Here is a 26,807-nt window from a genome sequence, read left to right as displayed (position 1 = left end):
CCCCGAATTTACAAAAGCAATAAAGAAGGAATCTTTGTAAACAGAGACATCAAGATTCAATCAAGAAGCAAATCACCTTTATTACATTGTTCAGAAATCAAAATAAAAATCCGCAAACACGATACAGAAATTATGCAACTACGTTCAGCAAACTCTCACAACAAAGTCACCGAAGGGTTCAACATTTTAAGAATCCATCTCCACACCAAATGCCAACAAAAAACGAAAAAACATAAGACAAAAAACAAAAGTAATGAAATACCAACCTTGGCAAAGGAGAAGTATGAAGATAGCACACTACCAACTATGAAAAATAGCAACTGCTGAAGAATGCAAGAAGCAACCTCGAATAGAGGGCAACCACCAAAAATGAAAAGAGACGGTTGTGTAGAGTCTCCAAGTGAGAAAGATATTACAGTTCTTTTGTAGAGAAAATTGAAAGTTTTTTCGAAGAAGAAAAACCGAAAAAGAGGAAGAAGAGAAAGGGTCACGCTTATATAATGATTGGGACAAAAAAGTAAAAGTCAACTCATTTTAACTAGAATCTAAATTTTATCTTGGCTATTATTAAATGGAATCAAATTTAATCTTGAATAGTATTTATCATCAATTTATAATAATGAGATAATGAATTTTTCGACAAACAATTATAAAAATTGGGTCATTTTACATGCCATTCTTATTTTAAGAAAAAAAAATTGTTACCGTGTCTAAAAGATAGTGACTAGTTAACTAATTAAAAAAATTAAAAATTAATATTTAATTTAGAAAATATAAAAATAAATTAAAAAAATTATACATCAAAGGCACCATCCAATTAGCTAAAAAAATACGACATTATGTACATCCACCGGGCCGCTTGATTATTCAAGTTCCATTTGTGTAGTTGTCAAATAAATATTTTTTTTATGTTAAAATAATATTACTCTAAAAAGTTTTGAGGATCGGAACAGAAATTAAGTAGTTATAATTTCATTGCATAATAAAAAGATTAAAACCAAGAAAATTAAATCAACAGTTTGAATCCATTCGTCATGAGGCGATTTGAAAATCTCGTAAGTAGCACCACCATCTTGATGATGATATTCATGTTATTTTTATCACTGTTAAATCGTTAAATAATAATCAATATACATGGTCTTGTCTTTACGAGACAATATGGTAGGAGATGAGAAAAGAGAAAAGAGAAGAGAAGTAAAGCAAAGAAAAAAAAAAAAAGAGAATCAAACCAATCATAAAAAATAAAATATATGAATCGGAGGAGACATAAGGCCTGACCATGTACTCCTATGGAGACATACCCTACAATGAATCACTCCTAATTATTCTAAATCCAATCTATTTATAAATTTCATCAATTGCAACAATACATAGTGCATGCCTCACATGAAATTCTCCCAAGAAAAAAAGATAAAACATTATTACATGATGCCTTTGAGGAAGATCAGAGTGGTAGATAATGTATGCATGCTCGAAATGAAGATTTATATCATTACAAACACTTCTCCAAATAGTGATCAATGAAGCAAAAAGGCTACTTCGTTCACTAGACACACATGCAAGAGGCCAATAATGAATGTCATGCATGTATGTGAAAGAATTAATTAAAATCTTATATCATGCATGTGAATATATGTATATAAATGATCAAGAAATCAATGAATCTGATTATTATTTCCTTTGTGTAATGAACCATCGTGTTCTTAATTTCTCAAATATATGATATTTCATCATAGGTCATCTCAGATGGAGCAGTATTATTATGATGACCCTTGCCACCTCCAACCCTCTTCTGCTTCCGATTACCCCCGCCGCAAGTAATCGAAAACTCGCACCCCAACGCGGTGCCGAAGCAAGAAAACATGCCATTGTTAGCATTGTGCCTTCTCTGGTTCTTACCCTTTACACTCATTGCCTTCCCCCTCTTAGGATGCTGTCCGAGGTGGTCGTATACCGGCGTCATATCCGGTTCAGACCGCCACCTATCGATCATATTATTCTTCGTCATCCCCATCTCACCATCCTTCCCCGGCCAATCAAGAATCAATGGGTTGGCCGGCGTCGCCCTTGGCACCGGTAATGGCACAGGGTACAATCCTTTAGCTATTGCTGCTGCCACAACGGACGGCGACGGTCCAACATCAGAACACAAAGATCCATTTGCATTCACAATCTTTCCGTTCTTTGTAAGTGGAATCCCGATTTCAGATCCCATCCCATGCTCATCTTCATAATAACGGCTCTGTTTACCAGGCGTATACGCATAATCGTTAATGGTAGAATCATTCTTCTCGCTCTGGCAACGTTGTAATGGGTACAACTTGAAATCATACCCACCGCTGTTATCGCTTCGAGGAGTTTGACTGGGCTTGTTATTTTCCTTCTTCGGATCCATCAAATCCCACTCCTCAACCACGGAGGCGCTAAGCTCCGAATACATCGGCATACTTCTCATTGCAGCGTCAACAAGATTGACGCCGATGTTAAGGATCCCTTGAGGACGACCCGAGGGTCGTCGGACTTGAAGCGCCACGAACCGAACCTTGGAGGATTTACGGTTGAGGCGCGTGGAAGGTGGCAAGAGGTTGCTGACGAGGATGCCGACGGTTCCGATGAGGACATCGCGTAGCCAAGCGGAGGCGTAGATCTCGATCATGATGACGGAGTCCTCGGCATTGAGGAAGTCGTCGTCGACGCGGAAGACGAATTTCTCGTTCCACATTGGGTTGTTGTCGCCGTCGGGGTCGATTTGGGTGGTTAGCTTGCGATCAGGGTGAATCCATGCAACCGCGTAGGCTTTCATGTTCTTGACAACTGGCGCAAGGTCTTGTCCGGAGATGATGTTGAGTTCTAGAAGCTGGAATGGGGGCGCAAGCGTAGACATCTTTGTATGTAAGTGTTTCCCTTTTGGATTGTTGCTCGGTGAGAAGAATTAATTATTGCAATGAGGGTGGGGGAGATACTTCTATCTCGCTCACCACCTCACACCTCACCTTAATGTATGTGTTGATGGAAACTGTGTTTCTTTTCTTTTTTCTTCTTCTTTAACCCTTTCTATTTGTTTCTTGTTTGTTTTAAGTGCTACGAAGAATGCGCTCTCATTGGATGTTGTTGTATTAGAGATCAAATTAAGCAACGGATGTTTTTATTTTTGGGGCATCTAACTGCCTATATGTGTGGATTCAAGTGATTGAAGAGAGAGGCGGCGGTTTCTGAAAGTTGAAACAAGTTGCCTTTAAATATAGGGTATGTTATCATTTTTTAACGAGAGTAATATTAAGTAGTTAAAATATTATAGATAATAAATAAAGATATATGATTAATAATAATTTGTGTTTATAAGAGAGTGTAAATTATTTTTTTAATTTAATTATATTAAAAGTTAATTCTATATTTAATGTGAATCAAATTTTAAAAATTTCTCCTTTATAATTATTATATGCATTAATTTTATAATTTTTTTAAATAAAAATTTTAAATTCTTATATTTTTAATTTTAAAAAAATCTCAAATCACCTCAACACATTTTATAAAAAATAAAAACATCTTAAATTTGATTGGTTTCTATTTATTGAAAATTATAAACATCTAAAATTGTTGGTTTATGACCTGTAAAATAAAATAATAAATAATAATAAATTAGCACCAATTTATTAATATGGATATCATGTATATAAAATTATAAATATCATACGTATAAAAAACATGGATGTTAAATTAAAGAGTTTAACAACATTTGTTACAACACTCATATTTTACATATAGACTATTATAAAATAAAAAATAAAAAATAAAATATAAACAAAAATTAAAAAATAAAATTTAAAAATAATTATTAACTTATCATATTAAAATCAATAAATAAGCATATGTATGAATAGTAAATAAAAAATATTAAAATTATGACCCTTTGGTATACATGTAAGATAATTTGAAATATATAACAAGATGCATAGTTTAAAAATTTGTTAATTATGGATATTATATGTATGAAATTATAAATGTTATGAGTATGAAATTATGGATATTATTAATATGAAATTTTGGATGTTATGTGTATCTTACCTAACTATAGATGTTATGTGTATGAACTTATGGATGTTATGAGTAAATTTGTTAATTGAATAAATTAATTTAAGTATTTGACATTCTTTTTTCAAATCTAATTATAGTAAAATTTGAAAATATATGTAAATCAAAATAAATAATTTTATTTTGAAAAATATAAAACAAAATTTTAAATTATCAATCAAAGACGATGATCTAAAAAATTATACGTTGATTTAAATGTATAATGTCTTCAAAAAAAATTAAAACATTTTAAATCATGATTTATTAGTGCATATGTGAAATAATTTGAAATATATAATAAAATATAGTTTAAAATTGCATAATATTAATTGTAAAAATATATTAATTATGAAAACTATGTGTATGAATATATAGATGTTACATAATAAATAAAAAATGTGCTTTTGTTATTATAATATAAATTAAATACCATAAATATAAATTATGTATATTCATTTAATAAGAATGTAAATTAATAAGGTATGTGTTTATAATATGCTATTTAATATATGCAATTAATGTTTTTATATACAATAAATATTGCAGTAAAAAAAATAGGCGCGTGATAAAATAATAATTAAATTTTACTCATCTCATTAAATAAAGTTAAAAATAGAAGGTCTTGGCTGATTTTGGTTCCATAAATTTGGTAACCAAACATTTTCCTTTTTAATTGGATATATATCCAAAACACGGTCTACAAACAACACAACATTCTCGCTCGCAAATCATACAATATATATATGAGCAACTGATTGAAAAAATCTACTAATTATTGCTGCAACGTGTAGTAAGTGTATGAGAAGTGTGTAGATGTATTATGTGATACCTAGGATTAAAGATTGTGCAATTCATCTGAAAAAAAAATAGAAGAATCGCAGTCTAACCCATGACAACGGGTATCTGACCTAATCCTACCAGATCAGAAGAGTAATTATTTGATCTGGTGTAAGACGGATTTTTATCAAGACAAAATCTATAGAGGGTCTGAAAAAAGATAAAGTTGAATTTTACTTTTGTCCTGGTCCAGTACAATGAGTACTGAAGGTTCACCAAGCAGACCTACAACCCAGCTGTGCGGCAATACGTCCATCACGAGACACGATCTCCTGGAGAAGATCACTACAAGAAAAATTAGTTTTAACGACAAATTTTTAACGGCCATAATACAATAGCAACTATTTCTTTTATTTAAGATATCTTTTTTTGGCAACTATATATTTACTGTTATTGCTATATGTTATAATGGCAATTATTATTATTGCCATTAAATTATTATCATTTTATACTTTTAATCCTATTTTCTCTAAATCAGTAGTGGCATTTATCAATATTGCTGCTAATTCTTTATTGATTTTTTATCTCATCTTCTTAATTCAGATGACTCATAAACTCTTTTCCTAAATCAAGTAGCCTAAAGAAAAACTCCTCAAGCTTTTTCCACCGTCGCTGACCACAGCCGCAAGCCTTACCATCACCGACGACCGTCCATCATCCTTCACTCATTTACACTAATTCAATTTGATCATTCTTCATGTTTCCATCCTCCCCCTCAGATTCGCATCGTTATTCTTGTTCGTTCGTGTCTTAGATCTCCATTGCTAGGTTCGGTTCCTATCTTAAAAGCATCGTTAATGGTGGCAGGAAAGTCCAACGCGGAGGTTGAGGAGGTTCTTGATCAGATACTTACTCGTTTGACTCTCTTTGACGATTCCAAGCTTGAGCCCTTACTCTCCAAGCTTCTCCCTTTCTGCATATCTTCACTCTCCCTAAACTCTGCCACTGTTTGCAACAAGGTTCGCCAATTCTCTTCTCTCTCTTTCTAGCTCAATTTTATTTATCAGCAATTTCAAGTGTTGTTGCTTTCAAATTTAAAGATGCTACTACTAATATTTCGCTTTTGATTTTGTGAATACTTGTGTTAATTCTACAAATGTCATAGGATTTCAAATTTGCAGTTGCTAGTGATTTAGGACACATTGGGGTTAGAATATAAGAGGAAAGATAGTTTCAGCATTGAATTCATGGATCTTCAATCCGAAGAGATAATAGTAATAAATTACACAATTTTAAGTTCTACCAATGTTGTTTCTATGATCTATGATTCACTTTTTGGTCTTCATTACAGTTTTCACAGTTTCACACTAATCTAATTGTGACACTAAATAGTTTTAGGTTGTATATTCTATGAATAACATTCGCATCTTCATTTATTTCGTGAGAATGTAGTTAGTGACAATCTCATCCCATGTTTGAAGGTGAGGACAAATTTTAAGGGGATGACCACTTCTTCGGTTGTGGATGAATTTGATGAATCCCTAAAGAAATAGATATCATCCTTTTTGTGGGTTACAAGTTTAGTTAAATTCTTCAAAGAGGATAATACGCCTTGCAAAATTGATGAGGTACTACAATATTAGTTTTTTTTTTGTTTATTTATTTACTAAAATAGTTTCCCGCTAATTTAATATCTGTGCAGATTTTTATTCAGTGTTATTAATCTTTTAAATGCAATTAAATTGAAGTATTTATTCTGATATAATTGTTGGCACTATAGCTAACAAGAATGCATTGAAAATCTTGAATGTTTCTAACATTTTGACTGTTGCTAGTAAACTACCACCTACAAATCCTAGGAATTTTGTCTATAAAGTTATTGACAGTAATATGCTTTTCATTTTTTATACATTTAGTTAAGTTTTGTTTGTTTTCTATTTCTATGTGGTCTTTAGTTTCATCCTATATTATTATTAGTTAACTGCCTTTTGGTCTTAGTTTCATCCTAGAAAGCTGTTAAACAAATGCAAAATTTTCGTGACACTTCACCTAATAATGGTAGTCTCTAAGAACTTTTCCTAAGTTCTAAATAGAAATTGCATGTTACTGTTCTCTCTGAGCATAATGTTCTATATTGTGAATGTAACATGTAAAAAATTGTTATGAATTGCTATGTGGTGAAAGAATCATGTAGGAGATGGTACTATGAAAGGGGTGGTATTTACTTTTTATCCTAAAAGTATGAATAGTAAGATTGGTTTTAATTAACTTTTATTGTGTTATGTTGTTGCACTTGAGGCAGAAAGATCTATATAATAAGTTCATTATTTATTAATCTTTGATTCAATTGCATCTTAAATTCCTAAATTGTAGGCATAGTGTTTGTGCTCTTCTTTTGTATAGCAGAGGTTGCTATTTCCAAGTTAAAAGGTTTCTAAAACTCGGGATGTCGATTTCTGTTGCCTTTCACTACAACAAATAAGGGTTTTTGCAACGGTCAAAAACTGTCGTCATAAATAAGAAAACCGTTCCTAAAACTTTAGGCAACGCTTTGGCAACAGTTTTTTACCTGTGGTATATGTGGACGTTACCATTGCTTATAGGCAACGGTTTTTAACCTAAGGCAACGACAACCAAAAAACCGTTGCCATAGTTACTAGAATAGACAACGGTTTTGACAACAATTTTTAAAGAACGGTTTAGAACCGTTACTAGATAGGCAACGGTTTAGAACCGTTCTCTTTCATGACGTAACGGTTTAAAACCAAAACTGGATAGGCAACGGTTTTAAGATGTTGTAGTTTTGTTATTTACAAAGACAATGATTTAAAAGCATTGCCTTTGGTGTTATTTTTTGCAACGGTTTTAATACTATTATCATTTTGTAGCTGCCTTTGACAACGGTTTTAATACCGTTCTCTTTTGTGACTTTTGACAACGGTTTTTTCTAATTATATAATTATTTATTTACAATATTTTTTTCATGTTGCATTGTAATTAGTTTCAACTACTTTTTTATGTTAGTGTCAATAAATAACCTTAACTAATTGAATCAAATTACTAAAGAAAACTAAACGAACATTTACCATAAAAAGAATAAACAATTATATACTTAGTGAACCAAAAAATTCCGGATCCAGTATAGTTTTCTCAGTGTCGGTTACAAGTAATTTTGGATATTTTCTGATTATCCGAAGAAGATAAGCTTCAACAACACCAACCCTAGAAAGGAATTCAATCTTCCTCTAAAGAATTTTATCAATGCTGGCAGGGAAAATTTCTGGGCAGCGAGAAAGAATTCTCCTAATAGTTTCTCTATCCAATCCCATATTTTCAAAAAACAGAACAACCTACAAACAACAATGAACACAAGCTTCTTAACGGAAAAAAATGAAGCATTTTGAATCAGTAAGATACAAAACTAAAGAACAATGGCATGCATATAACACGTGACTATAGAAAAAAGAGAAATACCTGTAGAAAATCTTTAGACTTTTGCGATAGTAGTTGCGGGCTTCTAGCAATAACCCTGCCTAACTTATTTTTCTTAACTCCAAGATCAAACAACTGATCCAGCATCGACCTCATCTTGCTAGTGGAACAACCCAATAGGTAAGGTTGGCCATTGATTGCACAGTCTATACATATCTTTCTAACCTATAATGAAGCATTCCTTTTGTTACTAGTCTAGTACTTCAACAGAATAAATTTTCTAGTCAAACTAATGAAATATATCTACCTTAACTACCTACCAACTCATCCATAAAACAAGTATCACTAGCATCAATGGATAAAAGCACATAGGTACTTAACAAATTCAATTCTTAAAAGGCATCAAAAGGATCAAGCAACCATAGCCATATGGAGCTGACTGCATAAAGATCTCCACATAATCTTATATAACCATGAAGATCCTAAAGAAACAATTACACAAAATTAAAAGATGGTAAGTACTAATTAGAATATTAATGAGTTGATTATGCAATGATTCTTGAAGAATAAAATTAAATTAAATTTTAGAATTAGTTTTTGAAAAAGTTCTTACCATATTCTCTTGAATTAATTTTACGACTGGCAACTTGTAAAAGCCTAAAAGGTCAGATATTGATTAACTTGATGCCTAAAATTTATACTTAAAATACTGCAACTGCACATCATACTAGAATGTATGTCAACTAGAGATTTTTGACAGCATTGACATGGTTGTGATTTAATATGCTAAGAAAGGATATTTAACTTGTAAAATACAATGCAACAAGTTTATTTCAATTTTGCATCTTACTCAATTACTTTCTTACCCTTAAACTTCCAGACAATTATCTTTTTATTACTCAAATTCGGTTTAACCTTACCCTCATTTAATTCTTTAAATTTTTCTTTATCCTTCTTAAGCCTTTTTTTACTTCAAACCTTAATATTTAAATTCACTTTATTTTTATTACTTAAACGAATTTAATTCAACCACTTAAAAACACCATAACCATTTATTTCTAGCTATTGAATATCCAATTTATTAATCATACATCCTAGGTACAATTTACACTATTCAAATTAACTAAATCTTATATTTTTATAAAATTTTGAATATAACCTCCCCTAAAAATAGGACTTAACCACCCTCAAGGGTTCCCTCATTCACAAGAATTCACCAATCACTTCTCAACCAATTCCACATAATTAATCAAAAGAATAATTTCTACCCAAATTATTACAATAATCATTCAATCAACTAGCATACATAACTATACTCAAATCAATCATAATTTTAGTCATAATCCAAATCAAACTCAACAATCAGTCATTCTAAATTATTATAACATTTTTTGCGATTATTCAATAAGCTTTATAGGCATTCTTAAATCAAAACCTTTAATTTTAAGATGAAAACCCCTACCTCAATTTAGTTGAATTCGTAGGAATTACCCGCGATAAACCCGTTTATTTTGAATTCGCAGCAGCAGCTGTAATTCCAATGCAACCGGAACGGTGGTAGCAGCACTAACTCCGATTACGCTCACAGCAACAACAATTTCAACAGTTCCAATAGAACACAACAGTACCAAAACAAAGATGTTGGCTATCATAATTAAAATAAAAACATAACAGATAAACAAAATGCCAAACAGAACAAGAGTAGGAGTGTTACAGGGTTATGAATGGAGGTTCAATGTCAAAACGAGGAGGATGGTGCAGTCGCTTCCCTCCCCCAGTGACAAGCTCCAACTGTAACGATTCCAATAAATACAGTGTAATCAGAAACATTAGAGGCAAAGATAGGGTCATTCCAAAGCAACAAAGGGTTCATAGATGGTGGCTCTAGTAACTAGGGCACAACTGACTCACCAGTAAGGACGGCGGTAACCATGGTTTCCAGCGACGGCAGTGGCAGAGGAATGTCTCCTCCTTGGTCACGTTACTTTCTCTCGTACATCTGTTTCTCCCTTTCTGCAACAGTATCAACGACGACCTCCTCTCCCTATTTGGCTCCTCCAGCAGCGGCTCTATCAATGACAGCAGTAGCAAACCCTAATAGCAACGGAAACAGGGTGCGACGGCGATGGCTGAAGTAGCAACGACGAACCCTAGCAGTGGCGGTGGGGGTTCGGCAGCGTGAAGGCATGGCGGCGCGGAACAAAGCCTCCCTCCTTCCCTAGTTCTCGCGTTCTCTTCTCCCTCACATCAGACTCTCTCTCTCTTGATCACTCCTCCACCTTCACTCTATGGCGATGGCGGTGGAACCCTTGCTGGCGCCATCCCTTCTATCTCTTCCCTTTCTTCTTCTCTGTTTCTCTGCCTTTCTGGTTCCCCCTCCTCCCCCTTCGAGCTCCCCTTTCTCTCCTTTCTTTTCTTTTCTTTTCTTTAAAGTGTATGTACGGTTAATTTGGAAATTAAGTGTATGTATGGTTAAGAAAAAAATAAAGATAATAGGAAGATTTTAATAAAATTATTTTAAGAATATATAAAAATATTTATTACTCAATTTATAAATTAGACTTAAGTAATTATTCTTATTTAAAATTAAAAATAATTTAATAAATATTAAAAGATCAATTTTGTATTTTGTTTTAAAGGAGGTTATTGAAATTTTTTTGAGGTGATAAAAAATATTATGTTAAATTTTAGAGTGAAAAGAAAATAAAAAATATATAATACTGATATAAATTTATTTCTTCTATAAATAATATTTGTTATATATTTATAATATTTATAGAAAAAATTATTTAAATTTATATGATTATTTATAATTATTTGTATATGTATCTTTTAATTTGTATAATTATTTACATAATATTAAAAAATTGTTGTTTGATAAAAAATTGTTGTAATGGTTATAAAACCGTTCTTTAAAATAGTCAAAGAGAACGGTTTTATTTTATTACTATAGCGTAATGAAAAATTGAACTTCAATAACAACACTGTAAAAACCGTTGTCTAAGACCATCTAATAGAACGGTTTTAAAGTGTAGCATTTTGGCAACGGTTTTTATGCGTTTCTTTTGTACAATTATTTAAACAACAATAAAAAACCGTTGCTTAAAAACAAATCATGGTAACGGTTATAAAACCATTCTTCAAAATAGTCAAAGAGAACGATTTTAATTTGTTGCTATAAAATAATGAAAAATTGAATTCAACGGTAACACTATAAAAAACCATTGTGTAAAACTATCTAAGAGAACGGTTTTAAGATGTTACAAAATTTGGCGTTGCTAAAAGCCATATTTGTTGTAGTGTTTAAAATAGAACTTGAAACTTGGGAATTGTGGGCTGAGAGAGAAAGATTAATAGAAATAGAACACACATTTTCTTTAGGACTTATGAGCCATCTCACTGGGAGTTTATTCAGGACATGATAAGGAGAGATTGAAAGCTAGACTGCTAGGCTGCTCCTTTCACGACATGTCTGCTTTTGAGCTTTTTTTAATTTGTTTTTGTTTACCTAACATCTTGCTGTCCTTTGGTGTCGTTAACAAAATATGTGAGATGATATTAGAGCCTTTGATACTTAAATTTCTCTTTTAAGTGATGTGTAGTTGGTGAAGTTCTGGCACAGCAGTGAAGTTCTACTCTCACTGAATGTGTTGAGGCATGCATATGACAAAACTAAAATAATGTTCAAATGATCCAAGTTTCTTGTAGTTCTTATATTCATTCTTTTAAATTTTCATCATAGTGGGGAAGGCGTGTGCAAGGCATGTTTCAATATTTTGTAACGTATTTTACCCTCTTTTGTAGTGCCCTTTCAAATCATAGAAACCTAGAAACAAAAGAACAAAAGGATCTTGTATATGCTTTTCAATTTTTAGGATATGCAACTCAATGCAAGTGTTGTGTTGTTGATGAGTCCATATTTGATGATAATTTTTAGCTTGAATTGGACGGATTTCACCATATAAACTCACACTTAATCACCAAAATAACATACTTTTGTAATTTCTCCCTAAATTGAACCTAAATGTGAAAATATGCATTTTTGTACTTAAATTGAGCAAATTAATCCCACTTTTATTCCATTCGATGCCGTGATATGTTTTGTGAGTGATTTCAGGTCCAATAGGCAAGAATGGCTAGGCAAAAGTGGAAGGAAGCATGCAAGAAGGGAGAACACATGAAGAAAAATAAGGAGAAGCACACAGTCAAGTGTGTGCACGCACAACACCCTGTACGTAGCACAAATGCAGCAATCAGCAAGTGTGCGTACGCACAACCTTCTGTGCGTACGCACAAGTGGAAAAATTGGCAAGTGTGCGTACGTACACACCTGTGTGTACGCACAGGTACCAGCGCGTGACTTCATTAATAAGGCACGTGGCTCGCAATTTTGGGGGCCTCTTGGCCCAGGTTTGGAAGGTTGAAGGCTGGTTTGAAGTGCTATATGAAGGGGATAACATCACATATGAAGGCATTAGGTTTTCATTAGGTTAGATTACATAGAAAGCATTAGCAGGAGTAGGAGTAGTATAGAGTAGTGGTCTTTTATTTCTCACTTAGGGTTTTAATTAGGTTTTCAATGTAGAATTTTATAGTTTAATTTTGGTCTTGGATTTTGCTATCTCATTATAAGTACTCTTTAATTTCCTCTTTAACTTCACTACTCTTACTACATTTTACTCATGGTTCAAGTTACTTTGTTAATATATGGAATTTTGGTTTCTTGAAGTTTTGGTTGATGAATTTAGTGTTTTATGGTTTATATTTGCTTGATTGCATGTTTATGGTTGATATTGTGAATAGTTTGGTTATAGTTTTCACTTTCCTTTGCAATTTTACATGTTTTGCATTTATGCCCACAAGGTGTTTGTGAAAATGCCAATTATAGATTTTGGGTAGATTTTCACACCTTGGCTTGGGAAATGAGTTACTAGAATACTAGAGTCATGATGTCTGACATTTAGTGGTAACTTTTGGGTAGTTAGTTGACTCTTGTTTTCATTGACGCTAGCTTTTTACTAAGTAATTAGTAAGTTAGCTAGGACTTATGGATTAAGGTTAATTATGCTTGCTTGACTTACTCCTCGATGTTAGGGGTTGACAAAGCGAGATTGACTCATCATAGTTGCCATAGTTGTGGTTATGACGATGATAGGATTCCTTAATTCTCATTCCCTAGTCAAGGCTCTTTTATGCATTTGTAGCATTTTCACTAGTTTTAACCTTATCTTCCTTTTCACTTGCACTAATTGCCCTTTTTGGATCATTTGTTAGTTCTTTTTTTCTGAGTTCCTTTAATCTTTCATTCTATACTTCAAAACCTCCCTTTTTTCTCACTATCAAGAGTGTGACATCTTAATTGCATTGTCCGAGGGAGATGACTCGAGGTTGAATTATTCTCGGTTATATTTGTATTTAAAAATCAAACTTTGATGGTGGGAGTTGGTTGTCGGTTTGGTCTATACTGGCAATGGAAGTTATTTTAAGTGGAAAAATCTAAATCGGTGCAATCCCCATACATCAGTTGTCCAGGTGAGTATTCAATAATCTTGCATATGAATTGTTGGAATTGACATGATGATATATTAAGAATCCATGTTACGAATACAAGAGAATCAACTCTTTCATAAATCTGGAATTTCAACAAGCTAGAGATCTTTTGTTTAATTTTTCTTATCCTACCAACGAAGGAAATTAGAAGTATAGAACTCTGAAAAAGCTTTAGTGTATACCATAAAATCTGGGAATATAATTTATCTAATTAAGACATAAACATGCAAAGAGGGACGAGATTAAAAAAATTCAAATAATAATTATGTATAATTTTATTATTTTAATTCAATGATGGTTATGATTTGTTGGTTTTGCTTGGGACCAGGCCTCCACGGAGGCCCAAGAAGAGGCCTAGAATTATGCAGAGGTAAATTGATGTACGATATCAATTATATTTTGTTTTGCTACTTTCAAATTATGAGCTTTGTATCCTGTCTTGAATGTGTTTCCCTTTTTATTGTTTCAGACGATTTTTTCTAGATTGTGCCTCTATGAGGTCAGTGCAGAATCTTACAAAGTTCCTGATATCCCTAAATAAGATAAAGTGGAGGAATTAGTATGTAATGTGTATGTGTTTGTTGCATGCATGCAACTATGAATTTTAATTGAATAACTAAGTGGATGTTTCTGACTAATTTGTTGGTCCTTCATGCAGGAACTGGAATTATATGATGGCAATGCTTCTTGCTGACTTTATTGTCTTACAATGTCACATAAATAATGGTAACCACCAAGTTGTCCATGTAAATCAAACACTGAATGCAGTACCAATGAAATCCTTTTGTTTTGCATTTTGTTATCTGAACTGTAGTAGCTTGTACATTCTAATAGAGTGATTATATACATAAACTAAACTACTATTACTTGCTTTGGTGAAAATTCTTCCATTCACCATCAAACTACTACTATTTTCTTTGTAATGCCTTCAAGAAACGGATAATGCTTTTTTTGGTTTCTCTACTTTGTGGTAGAGATGCTGCTATTCCAAAAAATTTAGAGGTGTTGAGTTTCTCTTAGTTTTTCATAGAGTATTGGTCTTGCTCTGTTTGGTGGAATTTTGTTAGCGATCCACATGAGTTTATTCTTCCTGAATGGGAACTATAGATGAATCTACCTAAACGAGTTAAGAACATATACCCTATTGATATATTTACTAGAGTTATTTATGGCACAAGTTTTATCAATTATCAGTTATGGATAGAGAAAGTAGGATTTATACTCTTGTCCTCTTGGTTACGATTTATTTCACTTTCAAGTTATTTACCATTTGATATATTTTTGTGGTTTTTTTTACTTGATTTGATTTCATTATTCCGCTGCATTCTACTTTACTTTTGACATATTGATTATGAGTTATGGTTTACATGGAAAGCTATTTTCTAGTTAAGGAGCCCCATAATGTCATGCTAGTAGGGAAGTTTGTAACTCCCTTTATGAATTTCCAACTCTTAAGAAGTTTTAAGTAGCGATGAAAGATTTATTGTCTGTGATTACTTTCTCTATGATGATAATTTGAAGTTGAACATCGGCTTGCTATTTCATGTGCAATTTTTGGCCTCCCGTACTTTATTAAGTTATATGAAGAAGGGTTATTGAACACTTTCTAGTTTAGGGTTGGTTGTTACTATGAATTATGGGGACAACAGTAGTATTTGTAATGGTACTAAGATTTGAATTTACTTTTGATCATTAGCTATGTGCTAATCATTGATGTAACATAGACTTGTAATATTTGTGTTGTTTAAATTTTTATTATACTTTATTACTTTTCAAGAGAAATTTGTGTATAAATATTTTGAATTGAATGAAATATTTTATTTTATAGTAATTAATTTTAGTATATTTATATTATGTACAATAATAATTGTTGGTAAAAATAATATAAAATTTTAGAAAAAAGATAGGTTGTTATCTCTAAAAGAGTGAGCATAATTAAAAAAGTCTTAAGATTTTAGCGACAATAGTAATGATAACTAAAAGTGAATAATATTACAATTTTAGAATTATTTTTAGTGGCCATATAAATTGTCGGTAAAATAGGTTTTGGCGGCAATAGTAATTGCCACCAAAAGTGAATAACATTGCAATCTTAGAATTACTATGGTGGCCATATAAATTGCCAAGAAAATGGCCGCTAAAAGTTATATATTTTTTGTGGCCATTAAAAAGGTTTTTTCCGGAAAATATTATGATTGCCGCTAAAATCTTTTAACAACAAAGTATAAGACGGCTAATGTCAAATTGACGATAAATGTATTAGCGACTATTTTTATTGCCGTTAAAAACAAAATAAATGGCCACTAAAAGTGATTTTTTTGTAGTGGGTCTAGATAACTGGCAGAAGCTTCTAATTAAGGGATTAGGCCCAAATGAGAAGGCCTACCCAACGAGTGAGAATAAAGAAGAGGGACCTACCCCTCTCCTCAGGTACGTCATCCTAACCCGAACCTAGCCGCCTTATCGTACAGACACTTACTTTAGTATCGGAGTGTCCTTGCAGATGGCTGATAAATCCATATTTTATGATGAATTTTGTATTAAAAAGAATGGATTTTATTAACTTATCTTTCATTTATTTATTGAAATTGCATGTTTTTATGAATTCCTCCTAATTGTGCTTTAGCGTTAAAACATGCTTTTTATACTTTAAAATTGCTGAATTTAATTCTCTTCTATCACAATCGATACCTTGACATGTTTGTTAAGTGATTGAAGGTTTAAAAAGTAAGAATGACTTGAAGAAATAAAGAAAAAGCATGCAAAAGTGGAGGAGTCATGAAAAAATGAAGATTGGAGGTTTTTATAGTTGTGCGTACACATCATTCGCAATTTGCGCGTACACATGGGTCATGTGTACGCGTCACCCCAATCACGTGATTCACTTAAATGAACATGTGGCTCGTGATTTCAAGCCTATTTTGGACCCAATCAACTCATTTCTGAACCATTTGAAGGCAAGACTCAAGGGATCAACCAAGTAGTATAGAGTAGTGTAAAATCATGTTTTAGGATAAAATTCTACAGAGAGAAGTTCCAATTTCTCTCTAAAACTTAGGATTTTTAGTTTAGTTTTTTCTTAGATTTAGGTTCTAATTCATGTTTTACTATAGTTTCCTTTATATTTTCATGTTCTAGCATCTTAGTTTGTTTAGTTTCACTTATTAATTTTTTTATTTTGTTAATTTCAGTCTATGAACAACTGTTGATTTCAAAATTTTTTTAATGCAATTTGATGTTTTATGTTTATTGATGTTCCTTTTGGTTGTTATTATTACTTTCTTATTTTCGTAGTTATAGATTTTATTATTATTGCAATTTACTGTGTTTTACTTTTATGCATTTCAAGTGTTTGTTAAAATGCCTTCTTTAAATTTAAAGTAGATTTTTGCATTCTTGGTATGAAATTGAGAACTTAGGTAACCTTGAGTCATTGATGTCCAATATTGATTGGTAATTTAGGGTTGTTGGTTGGTTTTATTTCTATTGACGCTAGTCTTTCACTAAGTCCAATTAGTGAGTTGGCTGGGACTTGTGGATTAAGATGAATTACGCTTATCTGACTTTTTCCCAATGTTTAGGGATGACGAAGTGGGATTAACTCTTCTTAATTACCATGTTTACGCTCAATGACTAGGATAGAAAACCTTGACTCTCAATCCTTGCCCATATGCCCTTTTAGCATTTGAATTCCTTGTTTTCTCTTTACTATCTCGTTGTTTAAATTCTTGTCAATTGCTTTAACAACCCCTTTTTTCACAACCAATGATGCGCAAGCCTTACTGCAATTTCTTTGAGAGACGACCCGGGATTTAAAACTCCTGATTTTTATTGATTTGTATTATGACAATCTTTTAAACTCTAACATGGGTCATTTGTTGGTTTGTGACAATATTTTAACCTTACTGCCATTCTTTTTCAGAAAATTCTAAACCGACGTTTAGCTCGTGTTCAGTGGCCCCATCCGTAAAGACAAATCACACACACAGCTCCTTCCATCGAAGTTCACATCCAGGTTCACATAAACACCCCAAGTAGCTCGTCACAAACCAACAATCCAAACTCACGAATAACGGTACTATCAATGGGGAACTGACGTGAGCTGAGGATGGAAGTCTTCCTCCACCAGGAGGACGAGCCAGGAGAGGAGGCAAACAATGAGTGGCAGGAGGTCGCCTCGTGAGTAGATTGAGTACAGGAAGCTCCCGGAGATGAGCAACCCCTTCTGATTATGGCTAATCCCATGAGAAATTCTTTGAAAGGCATCCATTTAGGATAGAGGCAACGACAACTCTTGGATTATGCAAGAGCTCAAGCATAGGGTTCAAAACCTTGAAAAAGAGTTAACAGCGAGAGACTGCTATATAACCCTGAGGTTAGTTGAACCACCTGCTCATGCGCAGAAGTCTGCCCAAGCCACTCTCGCACTCAGTCCCCGTTGAGGAGATCGGGGGAAAGACGACATGAGGGAGAGAAGGACAACATGCATGACCAGACCGACTGCTGTACCCAGCCCTTTTACTCCTAAGACAAGTCGAGAAGCTGGGAACATAAGGAGGAGCAAAAAAGGAAATGTCGGGATTTCATTGTGATCAGAGCCACTCCCTTCCACTCTTCCATTCTCAAAGTCCGTCTACCTAAGAACTTCAACAAGCCGACAAACAGGAGCACATCACGACCTTTGAAGCCAGGATGAACTTGGAAGCTGCGGGATATACAGTTAGGTGCCGGGAATTTCCCGTGACCCTTCCTAGACCAGCGATCCGTCGGTTCAATTCCCTCTTACAAGCTTCCATAACCACCTTCTTGGACATTCCTCTAAAGTTTCTAGCCTAATTCACCACTCGCATCGCCAAGGCAAAGCACCCGATCAACTTCTTGGGGATAACGCAACAAATTGGCAAGTCCACGAGAAAGTACCTAGACTGTTTCAATGATGAGTGCTTAGAGATTAAATGACTCATGGATTCTATGACCAACTTGTGCCTCACTAACGGCTTAGTAAATGAGGAATTTCGAAATCATTTAGCTTGTCTAGACAATGCAAGAGATGCAATGCATAGCAAGAGAGTACATAAACGACAAGGAGGTTAGCCAGATGGTAGTTGCCAACAAACGGTAGCAAGCTGGCCCTCCCTCCTATTAGGCCGACAACCCAGAGATGTAAAGGGATGCTCCAAGAGAGATGGCATCGAAGAGGACATTTAAAACCATTCCACGGGTAGGAAAATTCAGGAATTATACCCCCTGACCGCCCTGATAGTGGAAGTCTTCCAACAGATTGTGAACTAATGCATGAGCATCTTGTACCTTTTCCCTTCATTTTCTAGTAGTTTTTAGTTAGAAATTATTAAGTTTTATTGTATTTTAATGAAAATATCCTCTTTGAATATTACTTTGAGTTGTTTTGGTGTTTTTATAATTTCAAATGAAATTCGGGCGAATTTGGCAGAGTTTTGTGCAAAAACAAAGAAAAAAAGTAGACGTTGTCAACCCTAACCTCCCTGCATTCCAACAAGCATAACTTGAGCTACAGAGGTCCAATTGTCACAGTTTTAACGGCATTGGAAAGCCAACTTTCAGAGCTTTTCAACGATATATAATAGTTTATTCTTTTCTTCTGGAATCTCTGCCAAATCTGGCGCTAAACGCCAAACCTGGTGTTTAGCGCCCAAGAAGGACATAACTAGCGGCAGAACTTCCCCCTACCGGCGTTAAACACCAGAAAAATGCCGGATATGCGTCAAACTCACCCAAGGGAGAATCTTTAGTGGAATTTAGCTTTTAATTGTTATCTTTTATCTTATTTTAGTTATTTTTATTTACAAACAAAATCTTTTAGGTTTAGACTTTATTATTCTATTTTATTTTCAAATCAAATTAGGTTAGATATAAAAGGAAAAAGATTCATCCTTTAGGGGGATTCGGATCTTTCCTTTGTTAAGGTTAGGAGCTCTGTTTATTTCTATGGATTAAGATTATTATTCTTCTATTTTAATTAATGTATTGATTTAATTTCAAGGATTGTTTTCGTTCTTAATCTGGAACGAGAGTATGACCCTTATTCTACTTGAGTTCTTGTGATTTTCGAGAGAGTTATCTCGCTTGAACTACAGCTTGAAAACAAATTCTTCCTAAATTGCTAATTACATGAACTAATTGGGATTTGTGACATATAATCCTATTAGCTTTGGGTAATTAGGGTTTTTGTGGCCATAAACTAGTTTTTGAACTTAACCCTCTAAGTGGAATTAAGTGACCACGAGAGTGGTGGTTAATGAATGTTAGAGGAGGCTAAATCACTAAGAGATTAGGGTTTAGATATTTAGAGTTTGCCATGGAATGAATCATACATTGTTAAAATAGTTGGTAAGAACTTTTAATCCGGAAAGATAAACATCTCCAAAGCCTTAACTATTTTCTTGCATTGTTTTAAACCAAACCTCTTTATTTGCTTTATTTACTTTCTTATTTACTATTTCATGAGAATTGAAACCTTAAAAACCCTTTTCTGTTCGCCTAACTAAGTTCAATTGGATAGCCATTGTTACTCAGTCTGACAATCCTCGTGGGATCGACCCTCACTCACTTGAGGTATTACTTGGATGACCCAGTGCACTTGCCAGTTAAACTGTGGGAATCTTGAATTCCCGCACCAAGTTTTCGGTACCGTTACTGGGGATTGTTTGGGATTGACAACTACTAGTTGTCTGGTTGCTTAGATTAGGTACTTTTATTAGTTTTGTTTATTTATTTTGCTTTTAATTTTTTATTTCAATTTTGTTTATTTTTCTCTCAATTTCTGATTTTAAGTTTGGTGTCCCTTTAGTGTCTTTTCTTTTTATTTTCAAAATTTTTTGTGTCTTGACCTCTTAGTGTTTGAAATTTTAGTATATTTTTCTTGTTATTTTCAAAATTTTTTGTTTAATTGCTTGCTTTGTTTTTTCTTATTTCTCTTTTTATATAGGATACCTCACTGGAAATTCTCTACACTCTGACGTAGAGATTCTCACTTTTCTGTGTTCTTTGTTTGTGTGTGAGCAGAGACTGGAAGGAGTTATGAAGGTGTATACTGTAGATACACTTCTTGCTCAGAACAAGGTTATGATTCAAGAGATGAGCCTTCACACTCAACAATTGGGTAATGTGCAGAGTCCAGTTGCCAAGTTTATAGTGCTCCTCCAAATGTCCCTTATGATATGAGTGGTGGCTTTCCTCAAGGTGAGCCTTACAACTATGGCCAGTGGACACCTGAGTAGCTCAATTATATGGAAAATTCCTCCAGAAAATCCTATGATACTCCTTATTATCAAACTTTTAATTAAGGGTGGAGGAGTCACTCAAGCTTTGGGTGGAGAGAGCAAGCTCAAAGACAGCAACCGACTTATGCCAGCAGCTCTTAGGGAGGTCTTAATCAAAATTAGTCAACAACCTTCCTTTTCAGCCCCCATAGTCTCAGAGTATCTCTGACCTGACATCCATTGTTTTTGAACTTGGAGATGCAATTGAACTAGAAAGACCAGTGAACACCTGAACAAACTGCACCTAGCAATATGGTCCCCAAGTGTAGAGAAGAATGCCAGGCTATTCAATTAAGGAGTGGCAAGACAGTAGCCACTCAACCTGAGAGCAGTAAGGAACTGGGCAAAAAAGAGACACCAGAGCAGGAAATTACGGAGATAGAGAGTTCCAGGGAGGGCGCTAAACGCCCATTAAGGGAGCCAAAGAGGGCGCTGAATGCCAAAGAAGACTCAAAGAACGCCCCCTCAAGGCACCCTGACAACCCCTTTCCGGTCACTCTTGATACACATCCTGTATTACCCAAGTCCTTAGAGTACAAAGCCAAATTTTCATACCTTCAGAAACTTCAAAGATCCCTCACTCTTCCCGGTGACATAGTGCCTACCCCAAGAGAAGAGTGAAAGGCCGTCACAGTGGATACTGAATCTGGGCCAAGCTAAAGGATAAAAGAAAGCAGAAACACCAAAAGAAGCTGAGAGCATCAAAGTACACCCCAGAAGCCCCAAAAGGAGACCAAAGACGAGCACTACTCACAATTTATGAAAGTCTTTAAGAAGCTGCAAATCAATATTCCTTTTGCTGAGGTTTTAGAGCAAAGACCTCCCTATGTTGCACTCATGAAAGGCTTACTCTCTGACAAAAAAGGCCTTAAAGGGAGATGAAATAGTGGTTTTAACCGAGGAATGTAGTGCACTAATTCAGAGCAAGCTACCAAGGAAGATGCCAGACCTAGGAAGCTTTCAGATTCCATGTACTATTGGAAATATCACTTTTGACAAAGCCCTGTGTGATCTTTGTTCAAGTATAAATCTGATGCCATTGTTTGTAATGTGGAAGCTGCAAATTCAAGAGGCATGGCCTACAAGGATAGCATTGAAGATGGTTGATAAATCTCTAAGGCAGGCACATGGGCTAGTGAAAAATATCTTGGTCAAGGTTGGAGAGTTTTTTCTCCCCATAGATTGTGGTACTTGATATGGGAGAGGATGGAAATGACTCTATAATACTAAGAAGACCATTCATGGCCACTGAAAGAGCTTTGACTGATGTGAAAAAGGGAAATTGATTTTGAGGATGCATGAAGACTACTTGTTTTTCAAGGTTTTCAGACTTTTACTTCACACTAATGAAGGAGGCACTTGCATGAAGAGTGAGCTCACCAACGAAAACCTCCAAGGGTGCCTGACTGAAAAAAAGCAGAGCATAAGGCTCAAACCTCCTTGGGTGGGAGTCAAAACAATTCCCCCTGGTATCAAACCTAAGTTTGGTGTTGGGCATTCACCACCCACCAAGGAGGGAGGAGGTCCCAAGAAGAAGGTACCCAAGGGCTAGAAAAACAAAAAGATTCCCACTGAAGACTCCTCACCTGGGATAAAAATGGTGTTTACTAGAAGTCTAGTCCTACCTCATACTGTGAACAGGATCCTATCCCTTGAGCATGTTGAGCTGAGCCATAAGAACACAGGAACGAAGTTCACAGTGAGGGGTGAAGACTTGATCCCCTATGACCCTCCTTAGAGGAGCTGGTGCGTATGATCCCCACACTTTCGTACAACAGTACCAGCAAGTGCACTGGGTCGTCCAAGTAATACCTGAGCAAGTCAGGGTCGATCCCACGAGGATTGGGGTTTGAAACAAGCTATGGTTATCTTGCAGGTCTTAGTCAGGCAGATCAGAAGGTTGTTGATTTGAAGTTGTAAGAGTAATGTATGTTAAACCTTGAAAGGAATAAAGCAAAAGAGGTAGAAAATACTAATAGGAATAGGGTTAAGGATTGGAGTTGTGTTGTCTTTCTGAATTAACTCTGGTACTACTATCTTCTTTGCTTGTGAATGATCTTCTTCTATGGCAGGCTGTATGTGATCAATGCCATGGGCCTTGGTCATTGATCTTCTCTGCTACAGATTGAACGCCATTGGCCGTGGTCATCCAATCTGACGAAGGGTAAAGTGCTTAGCAGTCCATTCTCTTGGCGATCCTACTCAAAATGACACAGACAAGGTCGAATCTTCTGGATCAGAGGATGATGCTTCTTAGGATTCTAGCCTATACCACGGAGACCCTAATCTCCCCGGAAATCAGCTGAACTGGTGTCTTGAGAAGTCCCCAACGAAGTCATGGATTAGCCGTCTGAGAGATGTATAAACATAGATGTTGGCTCGTGCTTTCCAGTCACGTATTCACACGAATCCAAGTAGACGCGGGTGTTTGTGAGGTACGTTCGTCTTAATGTGATGAACCAAGATAATTGGTTAGATCATCCTATTCACCATGATGAAGATCGGATTATACATCTTAGAGATAGATCAAACACGGATCGAAGAATAAACAATAGTACTTTTATTAATTAATAGGACTCAGCAGGGCTCCTCCCCTCAACCTAGGAGGTTCAGAAACTCATACTGAAAGTAAAATACAATGTGAAACTTAAAATAATGCTGAATGGTAGTATGTTATTTGAATGATCATGTAAAATACACTTTAAATACTAAACAGATGACTAGTAAGGGTAAAATAGTCTTTTTAGTGCTAAAATTCACTTCTGAGACCCAGTTAGTGAGTGTTTGGGTTGAGCTTTAATGAGATCCACGTGCTATGAGGTCTCTAGGGCATTGAACACCAGCTAGGGGGTCCTCTTTGGGAATTTGTATATTGGTTTCTGCTCTTTGGGCGTTGGACGTCTGGAAGGGGGTAGGAAGCTGGCGTTGGATTCCAGTTTTGGGCCTTCTAATCCGAAGCAAAGTATGAACTATTATATATTACTAGAAAGATATGGAAGTCAGCTTTTCATAGCCGTTAATAGCGCTCCATTTAGACTTCTATAGCTCTAGAAAAGCTCTTCCGAATGCAGGCAGGTCGGATCCAGATAGCATCTGCAGTGCTTTCTCTGTCTCTGAATCAGACTTCTGCTCCAGCTCCTCAATTTCAGCCAGAAAATACTTGAAATTGTACAAAAACACAAAAACTCATAGTATAATCCAAAAATGTGAAATTAACACTAAAACCTATAAAAAATCAATAAAAACTAAACAAAAACTACTAAAACTATATGAAAAATGATGCCAAAAAGCGTATAAAATATCCGCTCATCAGGAGCTGACCGTCAAGCTAGTGACGGTAAAAAAGCACTTGTTGGGAGGAAACCCAACCATAAGTATCCTTAAGTTTATTATTGTTTTATTTCAGTTTGATTTTCATTTTAATTTTCTTTGATTTCCATAGTTTTCCTAGGTTTAATCTAGTTTGTGATAATGCACAGTGCTTCGAACAAGGACAGGAGGACTCAGAAGGTTCTGGCGCTAAACGCCGAGCCTGGCGTTTTACGCTGGGAAGTGGCAGAGAAGCTGTCGTTAAACGCCAGGAGGGCATTTAATGCCTAAAAGGGATATGGATGAATGGGTGTTTTCTACAAGTTTTGCCCCCCAGGGGCGCTTGGTACGCGAAATTTAACTTCACACAACTGAACCAGCAAGTGCACTGGGTCGTCCAAGTAATACCTGAGGTGAGCCAGGGTCGATCCCACGAGGATTGTCGGTGTGGATCAAACAGTGGTTATCTTGTAAATCTTAGTCAGGCGGATAGAAAAGTTGTGTAGTTGTTTAAACGCATAAAAGTAAAATAAAGATAACGTTACTCAGTGATTGTGAATTCAATGATAAGAAGATGGTTAAGGCTTCGAAGAAGCTTTGTTGTTCTGGATCAATACTTTCTTACTGTCTACTCCAACTGTAAATGATTTCTTCTATAGCAGGCTGTAAGTGATCAACCCCGGTTTGAGCGGCCGCCAATCTTCCTCTAGGTTGAACACCAGGTTTAGTGCACATCTAGTCTGAATGAGGGTGAAGCTCCTGCAGTTTATTCCCTTGGTGATCCTACTCAAAATGCCACAGAAAAGGTCGAATCTTCCGGATCAGAGAATGTTGTGCCTTGGTTCTAGCCTTTACCACAAAGACTCTATTCTCCCCATACCTTGGTCGAACGGATGTCTCGAGAAGTCTCCAACGAAGTTGTGGATTAGCTGTCTGAGAGACGTATCCTCAAGCTAGTGGTTCATTGATATCCAATGAAATATGCTCGCTGAACCCATGTAGATTAGAGATAACTTGTGACAGTTCAACTCATTCATAAGGTTGAAGAACGAAGATACATCTTAGGAGAGGATCAAACACGAATTGAAATAGAATAGTGGTACTTTTATTAATCCATAAAACTCAGCAGAGCTCCTAACCTTAACCTAGGAGGTTTAGTGGCTCATACTGTACATAGAACAATGTAAAATCAGGTAAAGTGGTGGAAGAAGATCCTAAACAAGGGTGATCTTCTCCTATATATACTAACCTAATGACTAAGGGTTACAGAAATATGATAAACTAGTCTATTATTGCGAAAATTCACTTCTGGGGCCCACTTTGTGAGTGTTTCGGCTGAGCAAAAGAGTAAGCCACGTGCTAGGACTCCCTAAGGGCGTTTAGCACTGGCTAGGGCCCCCCTTTTAGGCGTTGGACGCTGGTCACCTCCTTGTGGACGTTGGATGCCAGAATAGGGTTGGTAGCTGGCATTGAATGCCAGTTTTGGGCCTTTAATTCTGATGCAAAGTATGAATTATTATATATTTCTGAAAATCCCTAGATGTTAACTTTCCATAGCCGTTTAGAGCGTGCCATTTGGATTTGTGTAGCTCCAGAAAAGCTCCTTCGAGTGCATAGAGGTCAGATCTTGACAGCAATTGCAGTGCTTTCTCTACTTCTGAATCAGACTTTTGCTCCAGCTCCTCAATTTCAGCAAGAAAATACCTGAATTTCAACTTGTCTTTTTTTTTTTCGCATATATTTTTTTCTTTTATTGCTTTTTTGCTGCTTTTTCTTGCTTCAAGAATTAATTTTTAAATTTTTCAGTCATGAATAATATTTCACTTTTATCATCATTCTTTCAAGAGCCAACATTCTTTAACTCTAACATCAAATATGCGCTGTTTATTCATATATTCAGAAAACAAAAGCAATGCCACCACATCAAATAATTGAACTATTCTTAATATAAAACTTGAAATTCATACATCTTACTTTTCTTTTTCAATTAAAATTTTTCTTTTTAAGCAAGGTGAAAGATGCATAGAATATTTCATAGCTTTAAGACATAAAAAAAGATGATCATCCACTAGAAACAGACAATAGAACAAAATACATGGAAAACAGAAAAAAATTTAACATGGGCAACAGGGTAGTAAAGGGAATGAGTCCACCTTAGTGATGGTGGCTACTACTCCTTCTGGAGGATCCAATGGAGTGCTTGATTTCTTTTATGTCACGCCCCTGCCTCTGTTGTTCTTCCCTCATGGCTCTTTGATCTTCTCTTTTTTTATAGAGGATGGTGGAATGCTCTTGGTGGTCTAACCTCAGCTGATCCATGTTTTAACTCCACTTTCCCAGAGAGGTGCTCAGTTGATCCCAAAAAAT

At 35.1% G+C, this 26,807-nt stretch overlaps 1 protein-coding gene across 1 annotated transcript; it reads right to left on the bottom strand.

The window, feature by feature from the left end:
- Window positions 1-1,153: 1,153 nt before the first annotated feature.
- On the bottom strand, window positions 1,154-3,021 carry LOC107615618 (uncharacterized). Its single transcript, XM_016317668.2, has one exon. It carries the CDS (start codon window positions 2,882-2,884, stop codon window positions 1,712-1,714), a length of 1,173 nt encoding a protein of 390 aa, XP_016173154.1. The 5' UTR covers window positions 2,885-3,021; the 3' UTR covers window positions 1,154-1,711.
- Window positions 3,022-26,807: the final 23,786 nt, after the last annotated feature.

The sequence above is a fragment of the Arachis ipaensis genome, chromosome B9, assembly GCF_059453495.1.
Source record: "Arachis ipaensis isolate K30076 ecotype BB chromosome B9, ASM5945349v1, whole genome shotgun sequence".
In the NCBI taxonomy this organism is placed as follows: domain Eukaryota; kingdom Viridiplantae; phylum Streptophyta; class Magnoliopsida; order Fabales; family Fabaceae; genus Arachis; species Arachis ipaensis.
The sequence above is the reverse complement of the archived record's forward strand: the minus strand, read 5'-3'. Positions and strand labels throughout refer to the sequence as shown.

Coding starts and splice junctions, on each gene's coding strand:
- LOC107615618 (XM_016317668.2), bottom strand. CDS start 2,884: ATGTCTACGCTTGCGCCCCCATTCCAGCTTCTAGAACTCAACATCATC.